The following is a 27,707-nucleotide window of genomic DNA, read 5'->3' as shown; positions in this document are numbered from 1 at the left end:
CTCTTGTCACATGACAAACAAAATGCTTTTTATTTTTGTGAAAAACTGAATTTATTGCTTAAAAATATTACATACTGATACGACATGGGCAAATGCAGCAGCACCAGGTCACAAGCTACATACGCTGGATACCTTTTGGGCAGCCCCTAACCTTCTCAGCGAGTTGGGGCTTCCTGATTTCACAGCTTTTAGTCCAATCTCACATTGACAGCACTCAGTGCCTCAACAGCCCAGTGTGGGTATTTATCTACACTTCCATACATCCTCTTCATGAACTGCTGAATGAATGCTGGGAATCTCTTTTGTTGAATGCTCTCACGGATCGAACTCATCAGGTTTAACTGGAAAACAACATGCAAACGGTCTGAAAAATGAACGCCTCCTGTGCCAAAAAGAGTGCAGCAATGATCCTAGCAGATCAGGATGGCCACTGGATCCAGGCCTGACCTGAAATCCCGGGGTAGCTTGTTCTTTTTAAAAAAAAAACATGAGAAATAGAAACAGGAAGAAGCCATCTTCTCCTTCGAACTGGATCTACCATTCATCAAGACCACAAATCTTGTCTTAAGTCTGAATGAACTCAAGAAATTAGAAGGATTTACACCCAATTAGAAAATTTAATCTTGGTTCTGAACAGCCTACTGTTTTTTCCCCTGAGATCTTGCACTCAGACAGAGGAAGTATCTTCTCTGTATCTAGCCTATTAGGCCCTGTTTGATCTCTTAAGTTTCTATGAGTAGCCACAGCTTTTGAGAATATAGATTCCACTAACTAAAAGCCTGACCTGCTTTAAGGAATGGAGAAGCTGTAGCCAATCTGTATTCTGAGTGTGTGCAGATACAACATTCTGGTGAACCTTTCATTGTAATCCAGCTTGTGGATTCAACCATTTGGTTAAAGCAAGACGAATCTAGTTGTAACAGCAATGCAGAAAGCAGCACTCTCAACCAGACGTACTGTAGAGAAGCCACAGTAAATTCATGACACTTGTCTGTATGGGTTAAAAATGAGCTACCCCATCCAATTCTGGCTTCTAAGTCCAGGTCTATAGCACTGCAGACTACAGCTCTTCAACAAATATATTAAATACTTTTAAAAAATCTGATGTGAAACCCTGCATCTATCATATTTTCATATGCAGCAAGTCTAAACCTCCCCCTTCCTCCAAATGTGCCAACAGTAATAACCTACACCAATGGTGCATACTAACATGTCCAGCACCCTACACTCAGAGTGTAACCAGCCTATGCAACAGAGCATATAAGGGAGAAAATGCTACCAAAATCAAAGTTGTTCTTTACCTCTGACTCTGGCCAGATACAGGGGGTTTGAACACAGAACAAAACTCTTTACCATCACCAAATATCCACTGCATAAGTTAGAGTAAAGCTCACCCACCTGGTAGGCGACATTGTGGACTGTGATGTGGTGGAGGGCGGCTGTATCACTCTTGAATAAGGCATGGAGATATGCTCGTGTATACCTGTCAGCACAAAAGAGCAACTGACTAATTAAATCAACTTCTGGGGTAAACAACCTCTACCCTGTAGGGGTTTTTGTGCCCACCCCTCCCCTAATACACAGACTGTACCTGATGTACACTTACTGATTTCATTTTGAGTCTATATGATCCATGTAGAACACCACAGTTAAGCCAGGTGTTATCCTTCATCCACCAAGTCCCCTCAACAGTTTCTAGTGACCACCCATTATAATTATATTTCTCAATTTGACCTGCTGGTCCATGGCCACCTCTATTGCCATGATGAGGTCATACTTCAACCTGATGACATGAACATTGGATTCCCTAATTTCTTCTTCCCTCCCCCTTCGTCCTTTTTTCTTTCCGGATCCCCTCTTGCTTCTCACCTCCCTCTGGTGCCCCTCCTCCTCCACTTTCTCTCACGGTTCACTCTCCTCTCCTATCAGACTCAGCCTTTTACCTTTTTTATCTATCATCTCCCAGCCTCTCACTATACCCACTCCCAACTACTCCTCACCTGGTTTTCCAGCCTGTACTCCTCCTCTCCCACTTTCCCTATCTAGTCCTGACCAAAGGTCTCCATCAGAAACATCAGCTGTTTCTTTCTCTCCATTGACTGCTTGACCTGCTAAGTTCCTCCAGCATTTTGAATGTATTTTGGATTAACAACTCCTGCAGAATCTTGTGTTTATAATTTACAAAAGCTGCCACACACGCACCAGGCAATTGGTAACAGTAGCAGCAACTTCCTCTAATCTAGATGCTCATCTGCAACATTTCTCCAGCTGATATGCAGTCAGCAGAGGGCAGTAACTGTCAGAATTATTTTTTTGTGGAGGTCAATTATGCAACTGAGCACAGAGACACAGCTTTGTAATGGTGACCACCAACATATTACATGTACACAATGAAATGGCCAACATTCTTACCTCTTGCATGTAGGACAGGTGCAGTCCTCATCAATAGGCTTAAAATCCTTGGCATATTGTCTGTTTTTCAACTGCAGAGATCCCCAGGGGACAAGTGCTGATCCAAACCGCTGAGAGATCAGAGAGAGATTAGGCTGCACAGCTGTAGAGCTAAGGAGTTGCTCAAACCCCATGTCTCCAGCTTAGCCCTGCATTTCAGAGTCCTTGATCCTGACATCAATGGTTTTAGTTTATTGCAATTCAGCAAATAAATTGTTAACTACTGCCCTGACCCTTTAAATTCCTAATTCTTTAAATCCATGCCTGGACAGATCCCATTCCCACTTGACCTGCTCTCAAGGACAGTAGGTCGGCACCCCGCTTTGCCTCCCAAGGAAAACAACACCAAGGAAGTCCTTACCGCTGTTCGTGTGGGGAACACACAATCAAACATATCACAGCCCAGAGCTACACAAACCACGAGGTCTGTTGCGTACCTGGTGGGAGAGAGCAAAGAGAGGTTGGTGGTGGAAGCAGTAAAAGGGATAAGAGACCTCAAATGCACAAGTGATTTCAATCCATTCACCTCTCAGACTGCACCTCTGAATTTCATGTCCTTCATCTATGAATGCCTCCCTAGCCCTGGTCCCCAATGGTCCTGGTCAGACATATGCATCCTCTTGGGCACTGATTCAATTTAGCACTTCTAGTCACAGGAATTTATCAGCAAAGATTTGCATTTAAAAATTCTCAATTTTCATGCAATGAATTTCCAACAGTGGACCCTCCCACTCTATCAAAACCAACTACTTTTCCAGATGAGGAAAGCATCTACGTGGACATGCAGACAAAGGCTGGGCAGCAGCAGTCGGTCACACAGACAGGTGGAAGGGAGTGGGTAAAGCAAGGATTCATACCAAAAGATAGACAGTCATGCACATGGGCTCTCTCATACCCCACTCCCATCAAGTATCGCGGCTTCTCCCGTGGCAGGTGATCTGTGCTAAGCAACACCATTCTCCAGAAATGGTCCTTCTCCTCACCGCCACTCAGTCCTCCGATAGCAAAACCAGGGACGTCACGCTTGATCATCTCTGAAACGATGCAACAAATATGAATAGCCCCAGCGAGTTGGATTCAATCCTGACATGAGGCATTATCTGTGTGGAGTTTGCACGTTCTCTAAGTGAAACGACCTGGATTTCCACCAGGCACTCTGGTTTCTCCCACAGCTCAAAAATGTGCAGACTTCAGTTAATTCACTGTTGTAAGTTGCCCTCAGTATGAAGTGAGCGGTCAGAACCTGAGTTGAAAGGAATAGCAGAACAGAGACCAGAAAGTTAGCAGGAGGGGACGTTTGCTCTCTGAGTTGGGAGAGACTCCATGAGCCAAAATGGTCTCTTTCCAGACAGGAAGAGACCGTGACTAGGAAGGAAGGAGACAGAAAGCACCCACAGGGTCCAGGGACAGGTGAACACATTAATATTTGATACTGAAAAGGGAAGACAGACCATCCGGTTGGGCAGTGAGCTATGTCCTAAGCGTTAGTAGACTGGAGCCAGTGACCCATTACCCTATTCATACTTCATGGCCTCTCATTAGGTTTATGATGCACAGTTAAAGTCCTGTTACAGACACCATTGCTCTTTTCCTGCAGAGATATGAGGGAGGTATGGGAATGGAGGGTGAGGCTCATGGCAGAAGCTCATGAAGGGAAGCATAAAGAGTTTCTTGGATAGAAGACATGGAAAGGATGTAACTGTTACATCTCTCATAGGCCACCTAGTCGCTGTGTGTACAAACAGATCAGAACCGAGGAGGAGGTACAGGAATATGAAGACTCACACTTAACCTTTTTGCATCAGCTTCTTTCCCTCTGAATGGTTCATGAGCACCACCTTATTTCATCTTTTGCACTTCATATATATTTCATTTTATTTATGTTTGTTTGGGAACAGTGATCAGGTGATAGCATAAGCGGTTTGGGATAAGAGAACCCAGAATGGAGCGTGTGTTTGGTGGGGGATCTTTGCCAGGAGGAGATTTACGTTGGAGAGCTCAAGAAAGCACAGCTTGTTGGAAGTTTGGAGTACAGGGTCAGCAATGGAAAACTCAAAACTGAGGAAGAAAGACACCATGGAAGTGGATTGATGACAACTGGGCAGCTACTTGCGATGTGCAAGGCGGTTTGAATGTGACACAAGAGCTGAGAAATGCAAATTAGAACACAATGGGGCAAATCGTACAAAAACAGTAGAAATATTGAGAGCTCACGACTTCACCTTCCAGACATTTCTTTCGGAGTTCAGCATCTAGGCCACCTTGAATTATTGCAAACAGGTTCTGTTGCTTGGGATTCTTGTTTGCTGCAATGCAGCGATCCAACCAGCGGATAGACCTTCATAGGCAAAGACACAGTTCCCGTCATTCATTTCAGGTTTGAGAGAGCACGTACACTGAGCAAGAGAACAGTACAGTGCGATCTATCATTCAATAATCCCAGTCTATGTGTCTGTACCCAAATGCCTGCATCCATTTAAATGGACGAATCAGTTAGCTGCCGATGTGCTAACGTTGATAAAGTGATGAAGTAAATGGATACACGCAGCTTGCAGGATAAACGGTCAGTTTCTGCACTGAAAATTCTGTGCAATTAAACTGTACATCTCAAAGTAAAAAGGATGAAAGTGCATGTGAGGACATCAAGGGAAGCCAGTGATGGAAACATACAGGATCTGTCAAACACCTCGGGATGTGAAGGTTGTGTCAATGTACTGCAGGACTGTCTCTGTGTACTTATACTCAAACAGCTACCTGGCAAAAATGGACCAGCTCTCACTAACATAACCAGCAGTCATTCACCTGGTCACAAGGCATTGCAATTTACTTTTCACAAACAAAAGAAAATCTGCAATCACTGGAAATCCAAGCAACACACATAAAATGCTGGAGCAACTCAGCAGGCCAGGCAGCATCTATGAAAAAGAGTAGAGTCGACATTTCAGGCCGAAACCCTTCGGCAGGCCAGTCTCTTTTCCTTAGCTGCTGCCTGGCCAGCTGAGTTCCTCCAGCATTTGTGTGTGTTGCTCCAATTTACTTTTGCTTACTATTTATTCACAAGTTATGTGCATTACTGGCTGGTAGGACCAGCAGTATCACTCATCTTTCATGATTAGGAATACAGCTGGGACCACCAGGAATGCATATAGCTTTATCAAAATTATACTTTACCCATACTACGTACAGTAAGCATCAGGACCATGCTCACTGTACCAGCAATTCAATACAATCCTTATAATGCCTCACCCATGTTTCCTCCTTAAAATATCTCATTCATAAAGTTCAAAGTAAATTTATTAACAAGGTATGTGTATGTGTGTGTGTGTGTGTCTATATATATATTTTTTCATTCTCTTGCAGGCATTCACAGTAAAACAAAGAAATACAGTAGAATCAATGGATAACTACACACAAAGACTGACAAACAACCCATGTGCAAAAGTCATCAAACTGTAAATCAGAAATAGTCAAATACAGAGAACATGAGTTCTTGAAAGTGAATCCATAGACTGTGGAATTGGTTCATTGCTGAGGTGAGTGAAGTTACCCACATCGGTTCAAAAGCCTGATGGTTGAAGGGTATTAACTGTTCCTGAACCTGGTGCCGTGGGACCCAAGGCTCCTGCATTTCCTTCCTGATAGTAGCAGTGAGAAGAGAGTATGGCCTGGATGATGGGAGGGTGGCACTCCTTGTCCGTGTTCAGTGCTGGGGTTGGCTTTGCTTGTGATGGACTGGGTTGCACACAACACCCTTTGTAGGCTTTGCAAAGGTTTGAGATACCCCAGAAGAGGTAGGATCAAACCCTTCCCCACAGAGCCACTGTGGTGGCTTCACCAAGCATCGCTGCTTCCCTCAGCCTCTCTCTGCAACTTGGGAGTTGGCAGTTTTCAATTTTGGTGCCACGGTAGCGTAGTTGTTACTGTACCAGCGATACAGGTTCAATTCCCGTCGCTGCCTGTAGGGAGTTTGTGAATTGTCCCTGTGATCGTGTGGGTTTCCTCCCATGGTCCAAAGGATTACCAGTTAGTAGGTTAATTGGTCAATGTAAATCGTGCTGTGATTAGGCTCGGGCTAAATCAGGACTGGTAGGACCTATTCCGCACTAAATCTCATTAAATAAAGGCAAGTTTCAGGCAGGCTGGTCAAAGTCTATCTTCCACCAGGATGATGATCTTCCAGCAACAGGAGATGTTTCTGGCAGCAGCCCACAAAACAGAGTCCTGGGTTACACAGCTGCTCGAGGGAAAACTCTCCTGGACCTCTCCCGCAGTCAGGAGGAGATGCAGCCCTCCAGAAAGCTGTACGCACAGAGACTCTGGATCTGCGGTGAGGACTTTAAAGTGGTGATGGTGGAGAGAGCTCTCTCACTGCCAGCCAAAAGAGCAGATATTCAGAGTTCTGGTGACAGGTAGCGCCAGGAAGCTATCCACAGGATTCAGCACATCCTTCTCCCACCAGGCCTCCAGAATGTTCCACACTGACCACGACCTGATAGACTTGTGTGAAGGGTGTTCCCTTCCAGCAGCTTTTCCACAAACAACAGATGGTGTAGCAAGTTCCAACTGACTGTAACACTGCCTGGGTCCAGAGGAGGTTTAGGAGAATAAACTCAGGCAGGAAAGATTACCGTATGAGAAACATTTGACAGTTCTGGTCACTGGAGTTCAGAAGAATGAATGGGGGGGAGGGGGGTTGGAGAGAGTCCCATTGAAACCTATCAAATATGGAAAGGCCTGGAGTGGACATCAGGTGTTACGAATAGGGAGGGAGTCCAGGAGCAGAGGATACGGCCTCAGAATAAAAAGATGAGGAAGAATTTCTTTAGCTAAAGGGTAGCAAATCTGTGGAATTCATTGCCACAGACAGCTGTGGAGGCCAAGTCATTGAGTATATTTTAAAGAAAGAGTTTGATAGGTCCCTGGTTATGGAGAAGAAGGTTAAGGTTACAGGTTATGGAAAGAAGGCAGGAGAATGGGGTTGAGAGGGATAATAAATCAGCCATGGTCAAATTTGATGGGCAAATAGCCCAGATCTCCTCCTGTGTCTTAGTCTTTCAGCCCCTCGGGCAGTGAAAGGTTAACCTCTGGAGAACAGATTCAGATTCAGAAGCAGAAATGCTGGAAGAACTCAGCCTGCCCAGCAGAAGAGAATCCAGGAGGGGGGTCACTGATCCGGAATGTTACCTGCTCTCCCCTCCGACAGGTTCTGCTTGATTGAGTTCTTTCAGCGTTAATGTTTTTGAATCAGATTTCATGTCTACTGCTGCATTTGTTTTCCATCACCTCCCCTCGAAGCCTGAAACCTTTGTGATTTTTGAAATAACAACTGCTGTTTTTTCATTTGCAAACACGAGGAAATCTGCAGATGCTGGAAATTCAAGCAAAACACACAAAACGCTGGTGGAACGCAGCAGGCCAGGCAGCATCTATAGGGAGAAGTACAGTCGACGTTTTGGGCTGAGACCCTTTGTCCTGGTGAATATCGACTCTACTTCTTCCTATAGATGCTGCCTGGCCTGCTGCGTTCCACCAGCATTTTGTGTGTGCTGTTTTTTCATTACTGTGTTTAAATTCCTAGAGATTCCTGCACAGCAACAACGTGAGCACATTTAGCAAAGCAGTGGTTCACCAGTACCAGTGGTGAAGAGCAGCTCATTATAAACTGAAACCGAAAGCACATTCCTGTTTCAAACACAGAGACAGCAGTGCTGCACGCAGGAGGAGCCAGGTCACTTTGAGATGTGTTCCCACTGACCTGAACATGGCTTCTTCCACTCTGGGGCCAGTCACGGTACTGCTCACAACATCGTCCAACTGCATCATGATATCTGAACCTAACTTATCAGCGAGAGATGGAGGAAAGAGGGGGACAATATGTGGGAAGAGAGCAGAATGGGAAGAATGACATTAAACAGGTGGAACTCAAACCCCGCCCATCACACCCTACTCTTCCTCACACCTAATCTCAGCAAACCCTCCCATCCAGTGACGTCTTCCTTTCCCTACTGTTTCTGTTCCACCCTCACACCTAACACAACCTGACCTCAGCAAAGACAACAGCCGAGGCTAATTAATGAGGTCTGGGGAAAGTTGGCACCGAGTCCCTTGGGAGTCCTATTGCAGGACTTCCTCAAGGTTGAGCTGGTAGTAAGAAAGGCAGATGAGATGTTAGTATACAGTTTGAGAGGACTACAGCTACCTGGGGGTGCACCTAGATGACAGACTTGAGTAGAGCACCAACATTGAGGCTGTGTCCAAGAAGGACCAGAGTTGCCTCTGCCTTCTGAGGAGACTGAGGTCCTTTGGCATTTGCAGGTCTGTCCTTCACATGTTCTACCAGTTTGCTGTCACCAGTACAATCTTCTATGCGGTGGTGTGTTGGGACAGTGGCATCAACACGGGTGATGTCAACAGGCTCAATAAACTGATTGGAAAGGCTGGCTCTGTTACAGGAGTCAAACGGGACACACTGGAGGCTGTGGTAGAACAAAGGGCCCTACAGAAAATCCTGGTAATTCTGGACAATGTTTCTCACCCTCTGCATGCCACTTTGGCTGAACAGAGGAGCACTTTTAGTGATAGACTGAGAGAACTGCGCTGTTCCAAAGAGTGCTGTATGAGGTCATTGTTACCCTCAGCCATCAGGCTCTATAATGAGTCAACCCATAGCCGGGGAAGTGATGACCCCCTCCTGTTAGATTGTTTGTGGTAACTTATTTTTTATTCTACTTCTAATATTTGTATCTGTGCCCATGTAATGCTACCGTACTGCGACACTGTAATTTCCTTTGGGATTAATAAGGTATTTATCTATCTATCTAAAAACAAGAATGTATTACTGAGGCATTATAAAACATCTATCAGACAACATTTGGAATACTGTGAGCAGCATATCAAAGGAAGGATGTGCTGGCATTGGAGAGTCCACAGGAGGTTCATGAGAATTATCCTAGGAATGAAAAGGTTAATGTATGAGTGTTTGATGGCACTGGGCTTGTATCACTGGAATTTAAAAGAACGAGGGGGGAATCTCATTGAAACTTAGTGATTAAGAGTGGACAGGAATGGATGTTTCCTACAGCAGGAGAGTCTTGGACCAGAGGGCACAGCCTCAGAATAGAGGGACATCCCTTTAAAAAAGAGATAAGGAGGAATTTCTTTAGCCAGAGGGTGGTGAATCTGAGGAATTCATTGCCACATGTGGCTGTGGAGACCAAATTGTTGAGTATATTTAAAGTAGAGATTAATACGTTCTTGATCAGTAAAGGTACCAAAGGTTACAGGGAGGAAGCTGCAGAATGGCTTTAAGAGAGAAAATAAATCAGCCACAACAAAATGGCAGAACAGACTCGACGGGCCAAATGGCCTAATTCTGCTCCGTGTTATGATCGTTCCCAATGTCTGAAAATCCCTGAATTTCTGTGTGCATTCCATCTACCTGTAGGCATCAGGACACTTTCTTTGCTGGGTGGCCATTTCCAAAGGGAAACCAGGAGCGAAACCAACAAAAATACACATTTTGCTTGAACCTCACTAACTCTGAAAGTGGGATGGACTGTGGAGCATTTCTCCGAGCTGAACCACCCGCAGGAGTTCCTCTCCATTGCACACTTGCCTCCTGATGATGTGGAAGTTGTGATCCTAGCCACAAGTGTACCTGAGGCATTCTCAGCTAATTACCTAGTGCATTCTGAATTTCAATCGACTTCTCCGGTGACAGTAGAATCTCCTTCCCATCATAAGGGGAACAAAAGCGCACCCCTTCTTCCGTGACTTCTGCCAGCTCCACCAAAGACACCATTTGGAATCCACCGCTGTCCTGCAAGGAGAAAGGGAGGTAAACCAGAGGGAATCACAGCCACCTGCCACTGTGATTTTATACATCTGTGGTTACTTCAGACCCATTTATTTTTATTATAAAAGGCAATGGAGTGATCAGAATAAAAGGGATTGATAATTACAACACTCTGACTTACCTTGTAAAAAAAATGTACTATGGAATAACAATTGAAACCATATCACATTCTGGAGCAGGCATCTTGAAGGGGCAATGTAACCTCATTTAAGCAATCGTGTCAAGGAACAACATAATAAGCTAACCTATTTTTTTTTAACGAGTCCTTTTCTTACCCTGAGGGGCTACGATAATACAAGCAGATCAGGCTCGCACTTTATCTGCTTAAAGGAGTGGAGGATGGGAAGAGGTTTATTTGGGAACTGATGGGAGGTGAAGGAATGGCTAAAAATAAAGGAGGAATTCAGGGCTGATGAAGAAGCTGGAACTGAAAGGGTTAAAGAAGCTGAGAATGTTTTAGGGCAAGGGGTTCGCAACCTTTTGTGCCGAGAGCCCTACCACTGATCGAGGGGTCCACGGACCCCAGGTTGCGAACCCGTTTTAGGGCAGGAAGACTTCCAAGAGGTGAGGAGGAATTAGCCATGGTGGGGTGGTGGAGCAGACTTAATGCCCAAATGAAAGGGCAATGAATGTTCCTATGTCTTATGGTGAAAGGCGCTCCCAGGGTAATTTTCTTTCCTCTGAGGGTAGTGTGTGTGTGGAAGTGGTGGTTGCTGATTCCATTGTAACATTTAAGAGAGGTTTGGCTGGGAGGGCTACTGAGGCACAGGAACCAGGGACTAGGTGGAAAACCAAGCCAGCACAGACAAGGTGGGCAGGAGGGCCAGCTTCTGCACTGTAATACTCTGTGGGTCTCTAATCTGAACAGGATAAACTTGACAAGGATGCGACTGATACCGACAGCTTTTTGCAGTCTATCATTATTTGTTCTTTCAGTTGAGGGGCTTCCTCAGCCATTTGGAAGAGCCATTGGTGGGTCAGGAATCAGCTGCAAAGACCAACTGCAGATTTCCTGCTCTGGAGTGAATCAGCTGGGCTCTCTAATAATGGAGAATCTCACAGTTTCACAGAAAGCATTACTGAGGTCAAAACAGAAAAAGTTCAAGTTTAATTGTCATTCAACCATACACGAATACAGCCAAACGAAACAGTGTAAATCTGGGGCCAAGGTGCAAAACACACAGTACCAACAGTCATTCACAGCACAAAGCACATACAGTATAAAATACAGTCACACAAAAAATATATTCCAAGTCCCTGGGTCCATGACTGCTGCAGCAGTCTGCAAATAAAAAGCTAAAAACATTAGGAACATTTTAGTTGATGGCCTTACTTCAGAAATGAGTCTTTTTTTAAATTCCAGCTTTATTTAATTAATTGAATGTTATTTTTTCTGCTGTTGTACAGAAATGGAATTCAAAGTGCTCTCTAATCAATGGGCCAGGGGTTGGGCCTCTGAACAAACCAATGCTGCAAACCTCATTGGAATTGGGTAGAAAACAGGAGAATTTCAGTTCTAGGCTTGGGGAAATTCAGTGCTGTGAAATCTGAAACATTATTCACCATGAAAGACATTTCCAAAAAGGTATGAAAGATAATGTGCATGGATAAAAGAGAAACTGGGCTGCCTGACTGACAGTAAAATGAAGTTTGTGAAGATTCGGCAAGTCACCTAAAACGTTGACAAACTTCTATAAGCGTGTGGTGGAGAGTACATTGATTATTTGCATTACAACCTGTTATGAAAACACCAATGCCCTTGAACAGAAAAATGTCTAAGAAGTATGGATTTAGTCCAGTCCATTACGGGTAAAGCCCACCCCGCTACTGAGCACATTTACACAGAGCGCTGTTGTAGGAAAGCAGCATCCATCACCAATGACCTCCACCACCCAGGCCATGCTCTCTTCTCACTGCTACCATCAGGAAGAAGATACAGGTGCCTCAGGATTCACACCACCAGGTTCAGGAACAGTTATCACCTCTCAACCATCTGGCTCTTGAACCAAAAGGGATAACTTCATTGAACTGTTCCCACAACCAACGGACTCCCTTTCAAGGCCTCTTCATCTCATTTCTTGATATTGTTTATTTCTTATTTTGCCTTTGTATTTGCAGTTTGTTGTTTTTTTGCACATTGTTACTTTGTCCATCCTGTTGGGGGCGGTATTTCATTGATTCTACCGTGTTTCTTGAGGCTACTGGGAACGTCTGCCAGAAAATGAATCTCGGGGTTGAATACGTGACAAATATGTGCTTCGATAATAAATTTACTTTGAACTTTGAAATCATTATAATATCTGGTGGCAAGGAATAAATCGGATATATGGATATATTTAAAGATCAGTATTAAGTAGCAATCATGATACTCAGCCATTTCTCCTTGGAGTGTCAGAGGGTGAGAGGTGACCTGATAGAGGTGTATAAAATGATGAGAGGCATTGATCGTGTGGATAGTCAGGCTTTTTCCCCAAGGCTGAAATGACTAGCATGAGAGTACAGTTTTAAGGTACTTGGAAGTGGGTACAGTGGACATGTCAGGGGTAAGTTTTTTTACACAGAGAGTGGTAAGTGCGTGGAATGGGCTGCTGGCAACGGTGTTGGAGGTTAGATGCAATCGAGTCTTTTAAGAGACTCCTGGATAGGTACATGGAGCTTAGAAAAATAGAGGGCTATGGGTAACATTAGGTAATTTCTAAAGTAAGTACAGTCGGCCCTCCTTATCCGCAGGGGATTGGTTCCGAGACCCCCCCCCCCCCCGATACCAAAATTCGCGGATGCTCAAGTCCCTTATTTAACCTGAAACAGTGCGGTGGTCTTTAGGACCCAGTGGAACCCCGGACTTTATTTAACCTGTCTCAGTGCGGTGGACCTGGCGGTACAGCTCTGAACCTGCAGTGTTTCTGTTCATGAAAATAATCACGATCGCGATTGAAAATAAGGTGGAAGTAATAAAGCAATCAGAAAGAGGTGAAACCCCATCGGTCATTGGAAAAGCGTTGGGCTACAGTCGGTCAATGATCAGAACAATTTTAATGGAGCATGTGAAAGGCCTTGCCCTGATGAAAGCTACAATTATTACTAAGCAACGCAGTGGTTTAATTATTGAAATTCGTATATTTCTTAAGTGTTTTATATGCATAGAAAGGTAAAATATGTACTATATACTAAGAAAAACATTTGACTAACTGACGCTAAATAATACCGGATGTACCTGTTCCGACCTCAAATCTGACTTAAAGACGGACTCAGGAACAGAACTCATTCAGAACCCGGGAACTGCCTGTACTTTTAAGTTATTTCTAGATTACTTATAATACAATGTAAATGTTATGTAAATAGTTGTCATACTGTATTGTTTAGGGAATAATGACAAGAAAAAAAATAGTCTGTACATGCTCAAACAACGAGCGCTGGAGAGAGAACCGGGTTTTCCCAATCCGCGGTTGGTTGAAGCCACACATGCAGAATCCGCGGATAAGGAGGGCTGACTGCACATGTTTGGCACAGCATTGTGGGCTGAAGGACCTGTTTTGTGCTCTAAGTTTTCTATGTTTCTATTGTTACGAATGAGGAGCAACTCTGATGGGCAGAAGGGTACAGAATCGCCAATGCCCCCCCCTTTTGGAGAATCGCAAATCGCTACTATTCTGATGCTGTTATCAAGGGAGCTGAGAGAGACAACGCAGGGATACACACAGGTTGGAATGTCTCCTATTGACAAAAAGAGAGATTACTGCTATTGTCTCTTGAAGAAGGAATTGTGTATTGAGTACTGTTCTATTCATTGAAACCCCTCAGGGGCAATCAGAGTGGTCTGTTTGAGGGATTGCGTCATCCCAACCTGATTGACATCCGAGACACCGTGAGTGGGGATAAAAGTCGGGTCTGGGGAACACCCCTCAGACGCACCAGGAGAGATGCTAAGAGACCGGTGGGGGGCTTGTGTGTGTGTCCACCCTTGCCTGGGTGACCAGTCCTCCACAGAACGGTCTAGCTAAAGGACGGAGATGGATCAAGATCATAAAAGGAAAGTCGGCAAGTTAATAGCTGTTATTCTCTCTTTCTTTCTCTCTCTCCTACAACTGCAACACCGCGAACAACCACTACTGCAGCCTGTATGAACTGAACTGAACTTTATATTTCCATCGGACAATTCACTATCCCCTAGACAACGAAAGAGCTTATTTCTTATTATTATTATACCCGCACTTTTAGGTTTAGTATTGATGACGTACATTATCTGTATACTTGCATTGATATTATTTTTGTGTACTTTTACTAATAAATACTGTTAAAAATTATATCATCAGACTTCAACGGACACTCTTATCTTTGCTGGTAAGACACCCAGTTACGGGGTTCGTAACAACTTGGGGGCTCGTCCGGGATTTGATACCAAATTGGAGGGCCAGGGAATCGGGCTTTTAAGTCCAGACTTGGATCTGGTTGTGCGGGTAACCAGACGGGAAACCAGCAAAGATGGACGTAGATGAATTTACAAAAATTCCGACTCCGGAGGCACTAGAGGATGCCACAAAGTCGGACTTGGTAAATATTGCGAAAAGATTAAAACTCACAGAGGTGAAGTCATCAATGAAAAAGTGGGAGATACAGAGGGCCATAGCTCAGTATTATGTTAATAAGGAGGTGTTTCCAGCTGAGGCAGAAATTCAGCCAGGAGCTTGTGGTAAAAGTAAGGAGGAAGAAAGGCAAGATGGCAGGAGGGTTCCTGGCTTGACCTGTTTTAATTGTGGAAAGGTGGGTCATATTGCATCCAAGTGCTTTGCTCCGAGGAAGGAGACAGGAAAAGGGAAAGCAGCAGTCCCTACAGGATGTATTGTGTCGATCAGCAAATCGACGAGAAAGCCCCAGGTAGATAGAATACGAGAGGGGCGTGAGAAATTTATTTCAGAAGGGACCGTGTCTGTGAAAGAGGGAGAAACACCAGTTCCAGTGCAGATCTGGAGAGATACTGGAGCTAAGCAGTCATTGATTCTTGATAAGGTACTAGATTTTGGTCCTGAGACTGGAGAGGTAGCTTTGAGAGGCATAGGAAAAGGGACAGAAGCTGTGCCTTTGCATAGGATCATTATAAATTGTGATCTGGTATCTGGACCAGTTGAAATAGGGGTGCGATCAGAATTCCCGAGGGAATTCTGGGACGTCCTTCTTGGTAACGATTTAGCAGGTGGTGAGGTTTGGTCAGCAATGAAGCTGATGAGCCAGCCTGTAAGAATTGAGGACCCGCCCCTAGATTCCAAGATCTATCCCACATGCGCGACCACTCGCAGCATGTCGAGAAAGGCAGCTGAGAAAGAGACCAGTTTAAATGAGTTCTGTATCGATTTGGCTGAGACAATTTTACCGACCCTGTACCAAGAGGGGTTAGAGCATGGTAATACGGAGAACAGGGAGGTGAAAGAGAGTAAAGGAGAGGAGGTAGACCTACCCTTAACCAGGAGGGAATTTATAGAGGCACGGAGTAAAATTAAGAAACAGATAAGGCTGTTAGAAGGTCCAGGGTTGGACATGGATGATCTGTCTGGCTTGACAGAACTGTTTGAAGAAGTTAAAGAATTTGAATGTGTTCCCGATAATGAAGTAAGGGTAGTCCTAGATGAAAAGGATGCCATTACCTTGAAGGAGTCTGCTGGGTTGGCAGATGAGGTTGTTACAGCCCTCAGGGTTGAGTTTACTCCGGAAGGGAGTTGCCCAGGAAGTAACTGGGAGGATCAGGGGAACTTAGAATTTGAAAAGGGGACAGGTATTGAAAGCCTGGAAGAGGCAGATGTCCCATTTGAGTGTGTTCAAGATGTGGATGCATGTGGTACTGAACCTAGTAATGAAACTCAGGAAAAGTCTGAGGTATCTGATTCAGTTGAAAAGGAATGCAGTCCTTTTGGGTCAGATGGACCTGGTTCAGTGAAGAAAGGGTTAACCATGGTTCAAGTGGGAAGTGAGATTTCCCAGTTGTTTGTGTTCGAAGGTGTGTTAAAAGTTAGTGAGGAGATAAAAGGTGGTGATGTGGATATTATTACTGAAGAAGGGAAAAGTGTAGTTCCTAAATTGAATGAAGAAAATTTAAAGTCTGGATTGGTGTCAGAAGCAGTAACCAGGCTGAAGGAACAAAGGCTTGTTAACAAGAATCAATTACAGTTTGATTTGGAATGTAAAGGTACCCCACTCACTAATGTTATTCAAGGGTGTGCTGTGAAGAGGCAGAATTTGAAATGTTGTTTGGACAAAGAGGGATCGCTTGCAGATATTAAACTGAAAACTAATAGAATGAAGGGTCCTGAAGATAAAACTAACGACTTGCTTAAAAATAAAGAATTGTGTGGAAGTTCAGAAGATGGGCTAAGTTTGGAAAACATTGTTGATAAAATAACTCCTATGAAAGGAACATGCAAAAGCCTATTCCACACTGGTGAGCAAGCTAACCACGTGAGTGTTAACTGGAAAAGGGGTGAAGGTTGAAAAATGCCACTTTAAATAACCGGATCTGGTTTTAAGGGATTTCGACAAAGCATGTAAATAATAAAGACAACACCATGGAAGATTGACTGTTAAGTTTAAAAGTAAAATAAAGATTAGTATTTGCATAAACTTTTGTAATGTACTGCAGAATAATCACACATGTATTGGTTCACATTTTGTATTATATACTTAAGATCACAACCCTTTAGTTTTCTTTTGCTGAAGAAAAGGAATAAAAATAGGTGGTTATTAAATTGGAGTCTGATGCTACAGGAATTTATTAAGGTACAAGGTATTAAGATAATAAAGGAAGTGACAATGTAATTGCTAACTGTTTAGATGCTAAGTTGAATGTATAACTGTATTACTCTGTAGTGAAAAACTCTTTTGTATTGTGTTAGATTCTGAAATTCTGTAAGACTCTGGATTAGTTAATTTTTCCCTGTGGTAAAAATTCTTAGAAGGATGGGAGTGTTACGAATGAGGAGCAACTCTGATGGGCAGAAGGGTACAGAATCGCCAATGCCCCCCCCCCCCCCCTCTGGAGAATCGCAAATCGCTACTATTCCGATGCTGTTATTAAGGGAGATGAGAGAGACAACGCAGGGATACACACAGGTTGGAATGTCTCCTATTGACAAAAAGAGAGATTACTGCTATTGTCTCTTGAAGAAGGAATTGTGTAGTGAGTACTGTTCTATTCATTGAAACCCCTCAGGGGGCAACCAGAGTGGTCTGGTTGAGGAATTGCATCATCCCAACCTGATTGACATCTGAGACCCCGTGAGTGAGGATCTGGGGAACACCCCTTAGACACACCAGGAGAGACGCTACGAGACCGGTGGGGGCTTGTGTGTGTGTCCACCCTTGCCTGGGTGACCAGTCCTCCACAGAACGGTCTAGCTAAAGGACGGAGATGGATCAAGATCATAAAAGGAAAGTCGGCAAGTTAATAGCTGTTATTCTCTCTTTCTTTCTCTCTCTCCTACAACTGCAACACCGCGAACAACCACTACTGCAGCCTGTATGAACTGAACTGAACTTTATATTTCCATCGGACAATTCACTATCCCCTAGACAACGAAAGAGCTTATTTCTTATTATTATTATACCCGCACTTTTAGGTTTAGTATTGATGACGTACATTATCTGTATACTTGCATTGATATTATTTTTGTGTACTTTTACTAATAAATACTGTTAAAAATTATATCATCAGACTTCAACGGACACTCTTATCTTTGCTGGTAAGACACCCAGTTACGGGGTTCGTAACAACTTGGGGGCTCGTCCGGGATTTGATACCAAATTGGAGGGCCAGGGAATCGGGCTTTTAAGTCCAGACTTGGATCTGGTTGTGCGGGTAACCAGACGGGAAACCAGCAAAGATGGACGTAGATGAATTTACAAAAATTCCGACTCCGGAGGCACTAGAGGATGCCACAAAGTCGGACTTGGTAAATATTGCGAAAAGATTAAAACTCACAGAGGTGAAGTCATCAATGAAAAAGTGGGAGATACAGAGGGCCATAGCTCAGTATTATGTTAATAAGGAGGTGTTTCCAGCTGAGGCAGAAATTCAGCCAGGAGCTTGTGGTAAAAGTAAGGAGGAAGAAAGGCAAGATGGCAGGAGGGTTCCTGGCTTGACCTGTTTTAATTGTGGAAAGGTGGGTCATATTGCATCCAAGTGCTTTGCTCCGAGGAAGGAGACAGGAAAAGGGAAAGCAGCAGTCCCTACAGGATGTATTGTGTCGATCAGCAAATCGACGAGAAAGCCCCAGGTAGATAGAATACGAGAGGGGCGTGAGAAATTTATTTCAGAAGGGACCGTGTCTGTGAAAGAGGGAGAAACACCAGTTCCAGTGCAGATCTGGAGAGATACTGGAGCTAAGCAGTCATTGATTCTTGATAAGGTACTAGATTTTGGTCCTGAGACTGGAGAGGTAGCTTTGAGAGGCATAGGAAAAGGGACAGAAGCTGTGCCTTTGCATAGGATCATTATAAATTGTGATCTGGTATCTGGACCAGTTGAAATAGGGGTGCGATCAGAATTCCCGAGGGAATTCTGGGACGTCCTTCTTGGTAACGATTTAGCAGGTGGTGAGGTTTGGTCAGCAATGAAGCTGATGAGCCAGCCTGTAAGAATTGAGGACCCGCCCCTAGATTCCAAGATCTATCCCACATGCGCGACCACTCGCAGCATGTCGAGAAAGGCAGCTGAGAAAGAGACCAGTTTAAATGAGTTCTGTATCGATTTGGCTGAGACAATTTTACCGACCCTGTACCAAGAGGGGTTAGAGCATGGTAATACGGAGAACAGGGAGGTGAAAGAGAGTAAAGGAGAGGAGGTAGACCTACCCTTAACCAGGAGGGAATTTATAGAGGCACGGAGTAAAATTAAGAAACAGATAAGGCTGTTAGAAGGTCCAGGGTTGGACATGGATGATCTGTCTGGCTTGACAGAACTGTTTGAAGAAGTTAAAGAATTTGAATGTGTTCCCGATAATGAAGTAAGGGTAGTCCTAGATGAAAAGGATGCCATTACCTTGAAGGAGTCTGCTGGGTTGGCAGATGAGGTTGTTACAGCCCTCAGGGTTGAGTTTACTCCGGAAGGGAGTTGCCCAGGAAGTAACTGGGAGGATCAGGGGAACTTAGAATTTGAAAAGGGGACAGGTATTGAAAGCCTGGAAGAGGCAGATGTCCCATTTGAGTGTGTTCAAGATGTGGATGCATGTGGTACTGAACCTAGTAATGAAACTCAGGAAAAGTCTGAGGTATCTGATTCAGTTGAAAAGGAATGCAGTCCTTTTGGGTCAGATGGACCTGGTTCAGTGAAGAAAGGGTTAACCATGGTTCAAGTGGGAAGTGAGATTTCCCAGTTGTTTGTGTTCGAAGGTGTGTTAAAAGTTAGTGAGGAGATAAAAGGTGGTGATGTGGATATTATTACTGAAGAAGGGAAAAGTGTAGTTCCTAAATTGAATGAAGAAAATTTAAAGTCTGGATTGGTGTCAGAAGCAGTAACCAGGCTGAAGGAACAAAGGCTTGTTAACAAGAATCAATTACAGTTTGATTTGGAATGTAAAGGTACCCCACTCACTAATGTTATTCAAGGGTGTGCTGTGAAGAGGCAGAATTTGAAATGTTGTTTGGACAAAGAGGGATCGCTTGCAGATATTAAACTGAAAACTAATAGAATGAAGGGTCCTGAAGATAAAACTAACGACTTGCTTAAAAATAAAGAATTGTGTGGAAGTTCAGAAGATGGGCTAAGTTTGGAAAACATTGTTGATAAAATAACTCCTATGAAAGGAACATGCAAAAGCCTATTCCACACTGGTGAGCAAGCTAACCACGTGAGTGTTAACTGGAAAAGGGGTGAAGGTTGAAAAATGCCACTTTAAATAACCGGATCTGGTTTTAAGGGATTTCGACAAAGCATGTAAATAATAAAGACAACACCATGGAAGATTGACTGTTAAGTTTAAAAGTAAAATAAAGATTAGTATTTGCATAAACTTTTGTAATGTACTGCAGAATAATCACACATGTATTGGTTCACATTTTGTATTATATACTTAAGATCACAACCCTTTAGTTTTCTTTTGCTGAAGAAAAGGAATAAAAATAGGTGGTTATTAAATTGGAGTCTGATGCTACAGGAATTTATTAAGGTACAAGGTATTAAGATAATAAAGGAAGTGACAATGTAATTGCTAACTGTTTAGATGCTAAGTTGAATGTATAACTGTATTACTCTGTAGTGAAAAACTCTTTTGTATTGTGTTAGATTCTGAAATTCTGTAAGACTCTGGATTAGTTAATTTTTCCCTGTGGTAAAAATTCTTAGAAGGATGGGAGTGTTACGAATGAGGAGCAACTCTGATGGGCAGAAGGGTACAGAATCGCCAATGCCCCCCCCCCCCCCTCTGGAGAATCGCAAATCGCTACTATTCCGATGCTGTTATTAAGGGAGATGAGAGAGACAACGCAGGGATACACACAGGTTGGAATGTCTCCTATTGACAAAAAGAGAGATTACTGCTATTGTCTCTTGAAGAAGGAATTGTGTAGTGAGTACTGTTCTATTCATTGAAACCCCTCAGGGGGCAACCAGAGTGGTCTGGTTGAGGAATTGCATCATCCCAACCTGATTGACATCTGAGACCCCGTGAGTGAGGATCTGGGGAACACCCCTTAGACACACCAGGAGAGACGCTACGAGACCGGTGGGGGCTTGTGTGTGTGTCCACCCTTGCCTGGGTGACCAGTCCTCCACGGAACGGTCTAGCTAAAGGACGGAGACGGATCAAGATCGTAAAAGGAAAGTCGGCAAGTTAATAGCTGTTATTCTCTCTCTCTTTCTCTCTCTCCAACAATTGCAACACCGTGAACAACCACTACTGCAGCTTGTATGAACTGAACTGAACTTTATATTTCCATCGGACAATTCATTATCCCCTAGACAACGATAGAGCTTATTTCTTATTGATTATTATTATACCTGCACTTTTAGGTTTAGTATTGATGATGTATATTATCTATATATTTGCATTGATATTATTTTTGTGTATTTTTACTAATAAATACCGTTAAAAATACTATCATCAGACTTCAACGGATACTCCTATCTTTGCTGGTAAGACACCCAGTTACGGGGTTCGTAACACTATGATGCTTGATAAATTTTTGATGTGACCATAATTTGAGTCCAGTGTACGGTTTGATCATCAGGAGATCAGAAGTATTCCGCAGATATTGAAGCAAAATGGAACATAGATAATTGAGGGAATAGTGGATCAGATGACAAAGGGTGATCACATAAATTTAGCAGCAGGTTTCAGCAGAGAGCTGAACCCATCATGAAGATGATTGTTGCGTTTAGGATGTCATGAGGATCGTGCAAACTGGCGACCAACTGAATACCTGCTGTATGGGCAATGATGGGAGTGTGCGGAATGTGTTCAACCTGTGTCCATCACTGGACTTCCCTAACTTTGTTTCTGAACCCACAAGGGACACACAGAGACTGATTTGTCAATGCTCCATCTGCAGGACAATAGGACAATCAAATGAGGAGTAGCCTGCATATCACAGTTTCTAAACAGAGGAAATGACAGCAAGATATACTACATTTTTAAATGGTTCTTTAAAGCGGACATTCTTCCTCTGCTGTTAAACAAATGCTCACCGTCAGCAATGCTCTTTTCCAGTTCATAAATCCATGCAGCCCATTTGCTTTTGCGATCAAATCTGGGCCCTGGAAGTATAGAGAGTGAGCTTTCATCCCAGGCCTAGAAGGCAGCATGTCCTCGCTCCACAACAAACTAGTCTCCAGAACCAGGAATTGGAGAATCAGGCTGACATTGAGTCATGTTGCCAGGTTTAATCTCTGTTTCCCCAGTTCTCTTTCTACCAGAGGCCTACATTCCCCCTCAGCCATATGCACTCAAAACTCCGTCCCTCCTTTACTCCAATTTCTTTATAATCCCCACAGCCTGATCCACGGTCTCTCGGCCTCTTTCCTTGTATCAGCCTCCTCTCCTGGCCTTTGCCCAGAGCTATCCTACACTACTCTCACCCATTCTAACTTGTCCCCAGCTCCTGCCTGACCTCGCCAGAACTACCCTCTCCACCGCCAGTTCTGCAGGTGGCACAAAGCTTATTGAACGCATATTGAAATGTGAGGGAGATGGTAAGAGACTTAGAGGATAGACAGCACAATGGACAAAAGACAGACAGTTGAAATGCCAAACGAAGTGTTGCATTTTGGTAGGGATAGTGAGGATAGGCGATATAAACCAGAGGACACAAGCCTGCAAGTACAAAGGCACGGAATTTGCATTTTTTTTTTGTTGAAAGCGATTCAGAAGGGACTCATGCTTTATAAATGGAGCGACTCACTACGAGAGGAATGAAGCCACAATGAAACAACAAAATTGTGATGCTCTGCGTGCCCTCCTTAGGAGCGATGTAGTTATTTCAGTGCAGGAGAGAATTGACAAGAGGTAGAATTATCTGTGGTTAAACTGGAGAAGGGGAGGTTGTTTTCCTTGAAACACAATTGGTTATGAAGGGATTTATCTGATAGAAGTATCTAGTAAAAGCTGCCAGGAGAATCACAGGGGTCTCCCTCCTCTGTTTGTGATTGTTACGAACCTGCAGGTTTCATTTACTGTGGACTGTCACTTTAAAAGAGCGCTTCAGTGAGGCAGGACTATGACATTGTTCACTGACTGACTCACAGCTTGTTTACCTTTAAAACAAGGACACAAACAGGAGTCAGAAGAAGGAAAGGGAGGAGCAAACCTGGAAAAGATAGCAGCTCCAGCTTGTGGAAGCTGGGAAGTTGGAACTCTGCTATACCCAAAGGGTGGGTTGATTATCGATCTAGTGAACATCAAATGTGTGGCTGTCACCGTATAATTCATAGGAGTGGATTTAGGAATGTCCTGTGGGACCAATCAAAGTTAACCCTTGCCTGGGTATGTTATGTGTTAACCCCTTGAAGACGACAACCCTGTGACAGATCATTCTGATGGGAATTTGTGTGTGGATTTGGAACGGCTCGACGGAGGATCTTCGACAATTGATTTTTATTACATACCATCATGGAACCTGTGGAATTTGATGTAATTCCCTTCTCTCTACGTTTCACCTTGGATTACAAATATCTCTCTCCCCTCATTTATTCCTTGGGTTACTGAACTTTCATACTTTACCATCTCAAGACTCTAAGTCTTGTTCCCCCAGCCTCAATAGTTTACACACAAATACATTAACACTGTTAACTTGTGTATATCTTGGTTAAGTTGCCATAAGTAGATACTAATAAAGATGGTGGTTTTAACATCAAAACCAGACTGCAAGTGTGAACAGTAAATTGCTGTTGGTTCATTTCTAAATTGTTACAGGTTCGTAACAGTGACATTTACCAAGAGCACTGTATACTGAGGGCCCAAATTATTGTTGAGGATCCCTAACACCCATTCCACAATCTCTTTGACCCACTACTGTCAGGAAGGAGGTACAGGAGTATCAGGACTGGGTAACAGCTTCTTCCCTCAGGCTGTGAGACTAATGAATACCCTGCCACCGCCAAGGTCTTGTCAGTAGGTCAGCGAGCTGTTTACTGTTTACCTGTGCTGTGCATTTTGAATTCTATTTTATTATCTTATTTATGGTAATATTTTGTTTTATATGCTGTGTGTGTGAAATACGTGTTTTGAGGATAAACCATGGTCCCGAGGAACTTGTACTTGAATTTGAAATTAAAAGCAGAGCAATAAATAACAAGGAAATATTGAAAGAAACTAATTGGGAAAAGAACAAGCAAGTGACAGAAAGAGAATCTGTTTTATGAAGTGGCCTTGAAAGTGAAAAACTATCTAAATAGAATGACTTTGCACAACAGTGACCACCCCTCTGGCCTGTCATCTGTTTTCCACATCTGTGGCTCCGTCCACCATCTGCTAAGAATCTAACAACCCCAGCCACCCTCTTGTCTCTTCCCGATACTCTCAGCTCCTTCCACTTCAGCCTCCTTTCATTTCCCCAGAACTCCCCTCCTCTGGATTTCCTACCCACCCCACCATTCCCTCTACCGGACTACCCCTCTCCCACCATATCTCTGTCCCTCACTCCCGCCTCGGTTCCTTACCCCCGGATCACCCCCCGCCCACTCCTCCTCTCCCCCACCCTTTCTCTGGAACTCCCCCTCCCGTCCCCGATCTTCTCCCCTCCTCCGGCTCCTTCCCCGAGTCCTGCCCGCTCCCATTCCCATCCACCCGCACTCCGCACCGGCCGCATGCCCAGGTGGTAGGTGTTGCCCAGACAGATCTGACAGCCGAGCGCCTCCAGCTGCGGCACCGCGATCCCCTTCAGCGTGCCCTGGGTGCCGACCGGCATGAAGACGGGGGTGTCCACCACCTGGTGCGGGAGCTGGAGGCGGCAGAGCCGGGCCCGAGTCACCGGGCACTCCACGCGGCTCAGGACGGAGAGGGGCGCCGCCATGACCAGGCCGGAAGCGGAAGCTGGCGCTATCGGAAGCGGAAACGGGCGCTGCCTGGACAACTGGAGCCCGCGACAATCTGCTTTCCTTTAGTGGGCGGACAGTGACTCAACTTTCCGTCTTCCTCACCGCTCAGCTCTGCACTGGATCTCGCCCCTCTCTTTGGCTCCATTCTCCAGAATTTCCCTCCTTCTGATCTCGCCCCTACTTCCCGGGCCTTTGCCAGTTCCCCCTCCCTCTACCGGTCAGCTTCCCTCACCCTCACCCCAGCCGCATACCTCCAGATTAAACTGGGGCGGGAAGAAACACCCCTACCCCCTCCTCAATCCTCTCACCCTTTCTTCCTCTACCTTATCCCATAATTCCTCCAATTCTGCCATCCATTCATCCTTCCACTCACCCCCATCTCCGTCTCGTAACACAGCTGCTCGATACAACATGGAAGGAGGTCATTACAACATCCAGTCTGGGCTGGGTTTCATTCAGAGTAATTCCCCCACATAACACCCACCTGAAGTTCTGCTCACACCCATGTATACAAAGGGTAATTTATTGAAGGCAGTTTACCTGCCGGACAGCACACCTTTGGCATGTAGGTGGAAACTACGGCACCTAGGGAAAGTTCACACTGTCACGAAAACATATCTGCAGCACATATATTAGTGCTCATGGTAAACCCGCCCCCGCCTCCTGCTACCCATTAAACCCAGCTACCCTGTCACCCTCTTCCCAAAACACCATTTCTTACTCCCTCTCTCCTTTCCCCATGCCCAGTTACAACCACACTCATAGATCTTTTAATTCCTCCTGTGCACTCACCAACTAAACTACCTCGCACATTCACCTCTTCTTCTTCATCCTCTTCCCCCCCTTTTTTTTGCTATCTCTGTACCTCACCCTCTATCACAACTTACCCCTCCCATGTTCCCTTCCCTCCACCCTCAAAAGCATCTGCAAATTCGGGGATTTGAGTGAATAAGGAAAGTATGAGTTGCTCTTCATCATTCTGTGCCGTATTGTATGATGTAGACGATCATGGTCTTTTAATTTTTCTATAGAAGTGGTTTGCCGTGCCTTCTTCATGGCCGAGTAACTCCAGCTAACATGAATAAACCAGACATAGTCTGCTTGGTGTCAATGGTTGCATAACCAGGGTGTGATATGCACCAGCTGCTCCCGTGGCTTCACATGACTCCTCAGTGGGGGGAGGGGGGAGCTAAGTGGGTGCTGCACCTTGCCCAAGGTGACCTGCAGGCTAGCAGAAGGAAGGAGTGCCTTTGGTAGGGGCATATCTCCACCCTGCTACCCAGTGGGTTGGTAGTTGAGATAAACGTGGGCTGGTGTGTGCTCAGAATGGGAGGAGGTGATAAGTTGGAAGGTACAGGGTGGAAGTAATAATGATAAGTATACTATTGATCCCGAGTGGGAAATTATTTCGTTAAAGCAGCAACATTTAAAAACACACTTAGCTATAATAATATTAACACAATATACACAATAGTAATATACACAATAATAAATTACCACTGTGTAATAATAACACAAAATAAAGCAGACTATTGTACTATGATGTGTGTTCTGTTGCACAGAGATAACTATTCTATATGCTTATTGCATTTGGTAGGAAAAGTTTTCTGTAACAATCCTTGTGACAGCGCAGCTGAATGAGCCTTTTCAAAAGGGTGCTCCACTGTTTATGCAGTAGGTCATGCAGAGGACATGCCTGATCGTCCATAATGGATAACTGTGTAGTGATCCATTGTACCATTGATCCATTTGCACCACCAACTCAAAAGTGTCCGGGTTGTAGCCAAGGACGGATCCAGCCTTCTTGATGGAGTTTATTTAGTCTTTTTGCATCACCACCGATGCTGCTCCCCCAACATAAAGCCTCAAAGAAGACTGCATTCGCTACAACAGACTGGTAAAATATCTCCAACATCTGCACACATTGAAGGATCTCACCTTCCTTAGAAAATAGAATCTGCTCATCCCTTTCTTGTAAACAGCCTTTGTGTTGGTTTTCCTGTCAAGTCTGTTGTGGAGGTGAACACCCAAGTATTTGTACTCCTCTACCACCACAACAACTTCTTCCAGAATGTATACAGGATTCGTCACAGACCTCTTACTCCTAAAATCAATCACCATCTCCCTGGTTTTACCCACATTCAGGAGCTGGTGATTCCACCTACACCACTCCACAAACTTGTCCACCAGTCCTCTGTACTCCGATTCCTGCCCATCTCTGATATACCCAGCCACCGCAGAGTCATCAGAGAACTTCTGCAAGTGACAAGACTCAGATTTGTACTGAAAGTCTGAGGTGTTCAGGGTGAACAGAAACAGGGACAGGAGAGTCCCTTGTGGTGCTCCAAGGCCTCTCACCATCTCAGACAGAGAATCAGCCAGCCGTACAAACTGGCGTCTGCAGTCAGATATCGAGGAGATAGTGGATTTGTCCACCCACATCCTTTGCAGCTTCTCACTGGATTGCATTGAAGGCACCAGAAAAATCAAACACAGTAATTCTCACAATGCCACCAGGTGGGAGTGAGCTCTCGGCAACAGCTAGATGATCCACTCCCACATGAGGCTGAGGGTCCAATGAAGACCTCACCTGGCGTCCAAGGTAACTCAGAACCAGCCGATCCGGCACCTTCATCGCATGATATGTGAAGACAATTGGTCCTTAGTCATACAGTTCGGATGGAGTCGCCTTCTTGGGTACAGGAAGCAAGCAGGAAGTCTCCCATAGAGAGGGAAGAGAAGGGAAAAAATGCAGGATAAAGAAAGAAATGGGGATAAGTGGGTGAGAAAAGTACAGTCGGAAGGGCCATCACAAGACGACCGTTTTATTTTTTTTTAAAAAGTAACGTCGGGGTGAATATATTAAAATAATTATTTTATGATGAG

At 44.4% G+C, this 27,707-nt stretch overlaps 1 protein-coding gene across 1 annotated transcript; it reads right to left on the bottom strand.

Annotated features, from left to right (window-relative positions):
- Positions 1-9: 9 nt before the first annotated feature.
- On the bottom strand, positions 10-25,401 carry qtrt1 (queuine tRNA-ribosyltransferase 1). The gene is made up of 10 exons (XM_059992219.1): positions 24,584-25,401; positions 21,975-22,043; positions 10,132-10,270; positions 8,207-8,285; positions 4,674-4,789; positions 3,347-3,485; positions 2,813-2,888; positions 2,413-2,522; positions 1,399-1,483; positions 10-341 (listed from the first exon to the last, which is right to left on the bottom strand). Exons 1-10 carry the CDS (start codon positions 24,794-24,796, stop codon positions 189-191), a joined length of 1,179 nt encoding a protein of 392 aa, XP_059848202.1. The 5' UTR covers positions 24,797-25,401; the 3' UTR covers positions 10-188.
- Between the last annotated feature and the right edge of the window lie 2,306 nt (positions 25,402-27,707).

This window comes from Hypanus sabinus, chromosome 16 (assembly GCF_030144855.1).
Source record: "Hypanus sabinus isolate sHypSab1 chromosome 16, sHypSab1.hap1, whole genome shotgun sequence".
In the NCBI taxonomy this organism is placed as follows: Eukaryota; Metazoa; Chordata; class Chondrichthyes; order Myliobatiformes; family Dasyatidae; genus Hypanus; species Hypanus sabinus.
This window is presented reverse-complemented; position numbering and strand designations above follow the sequence as displayed.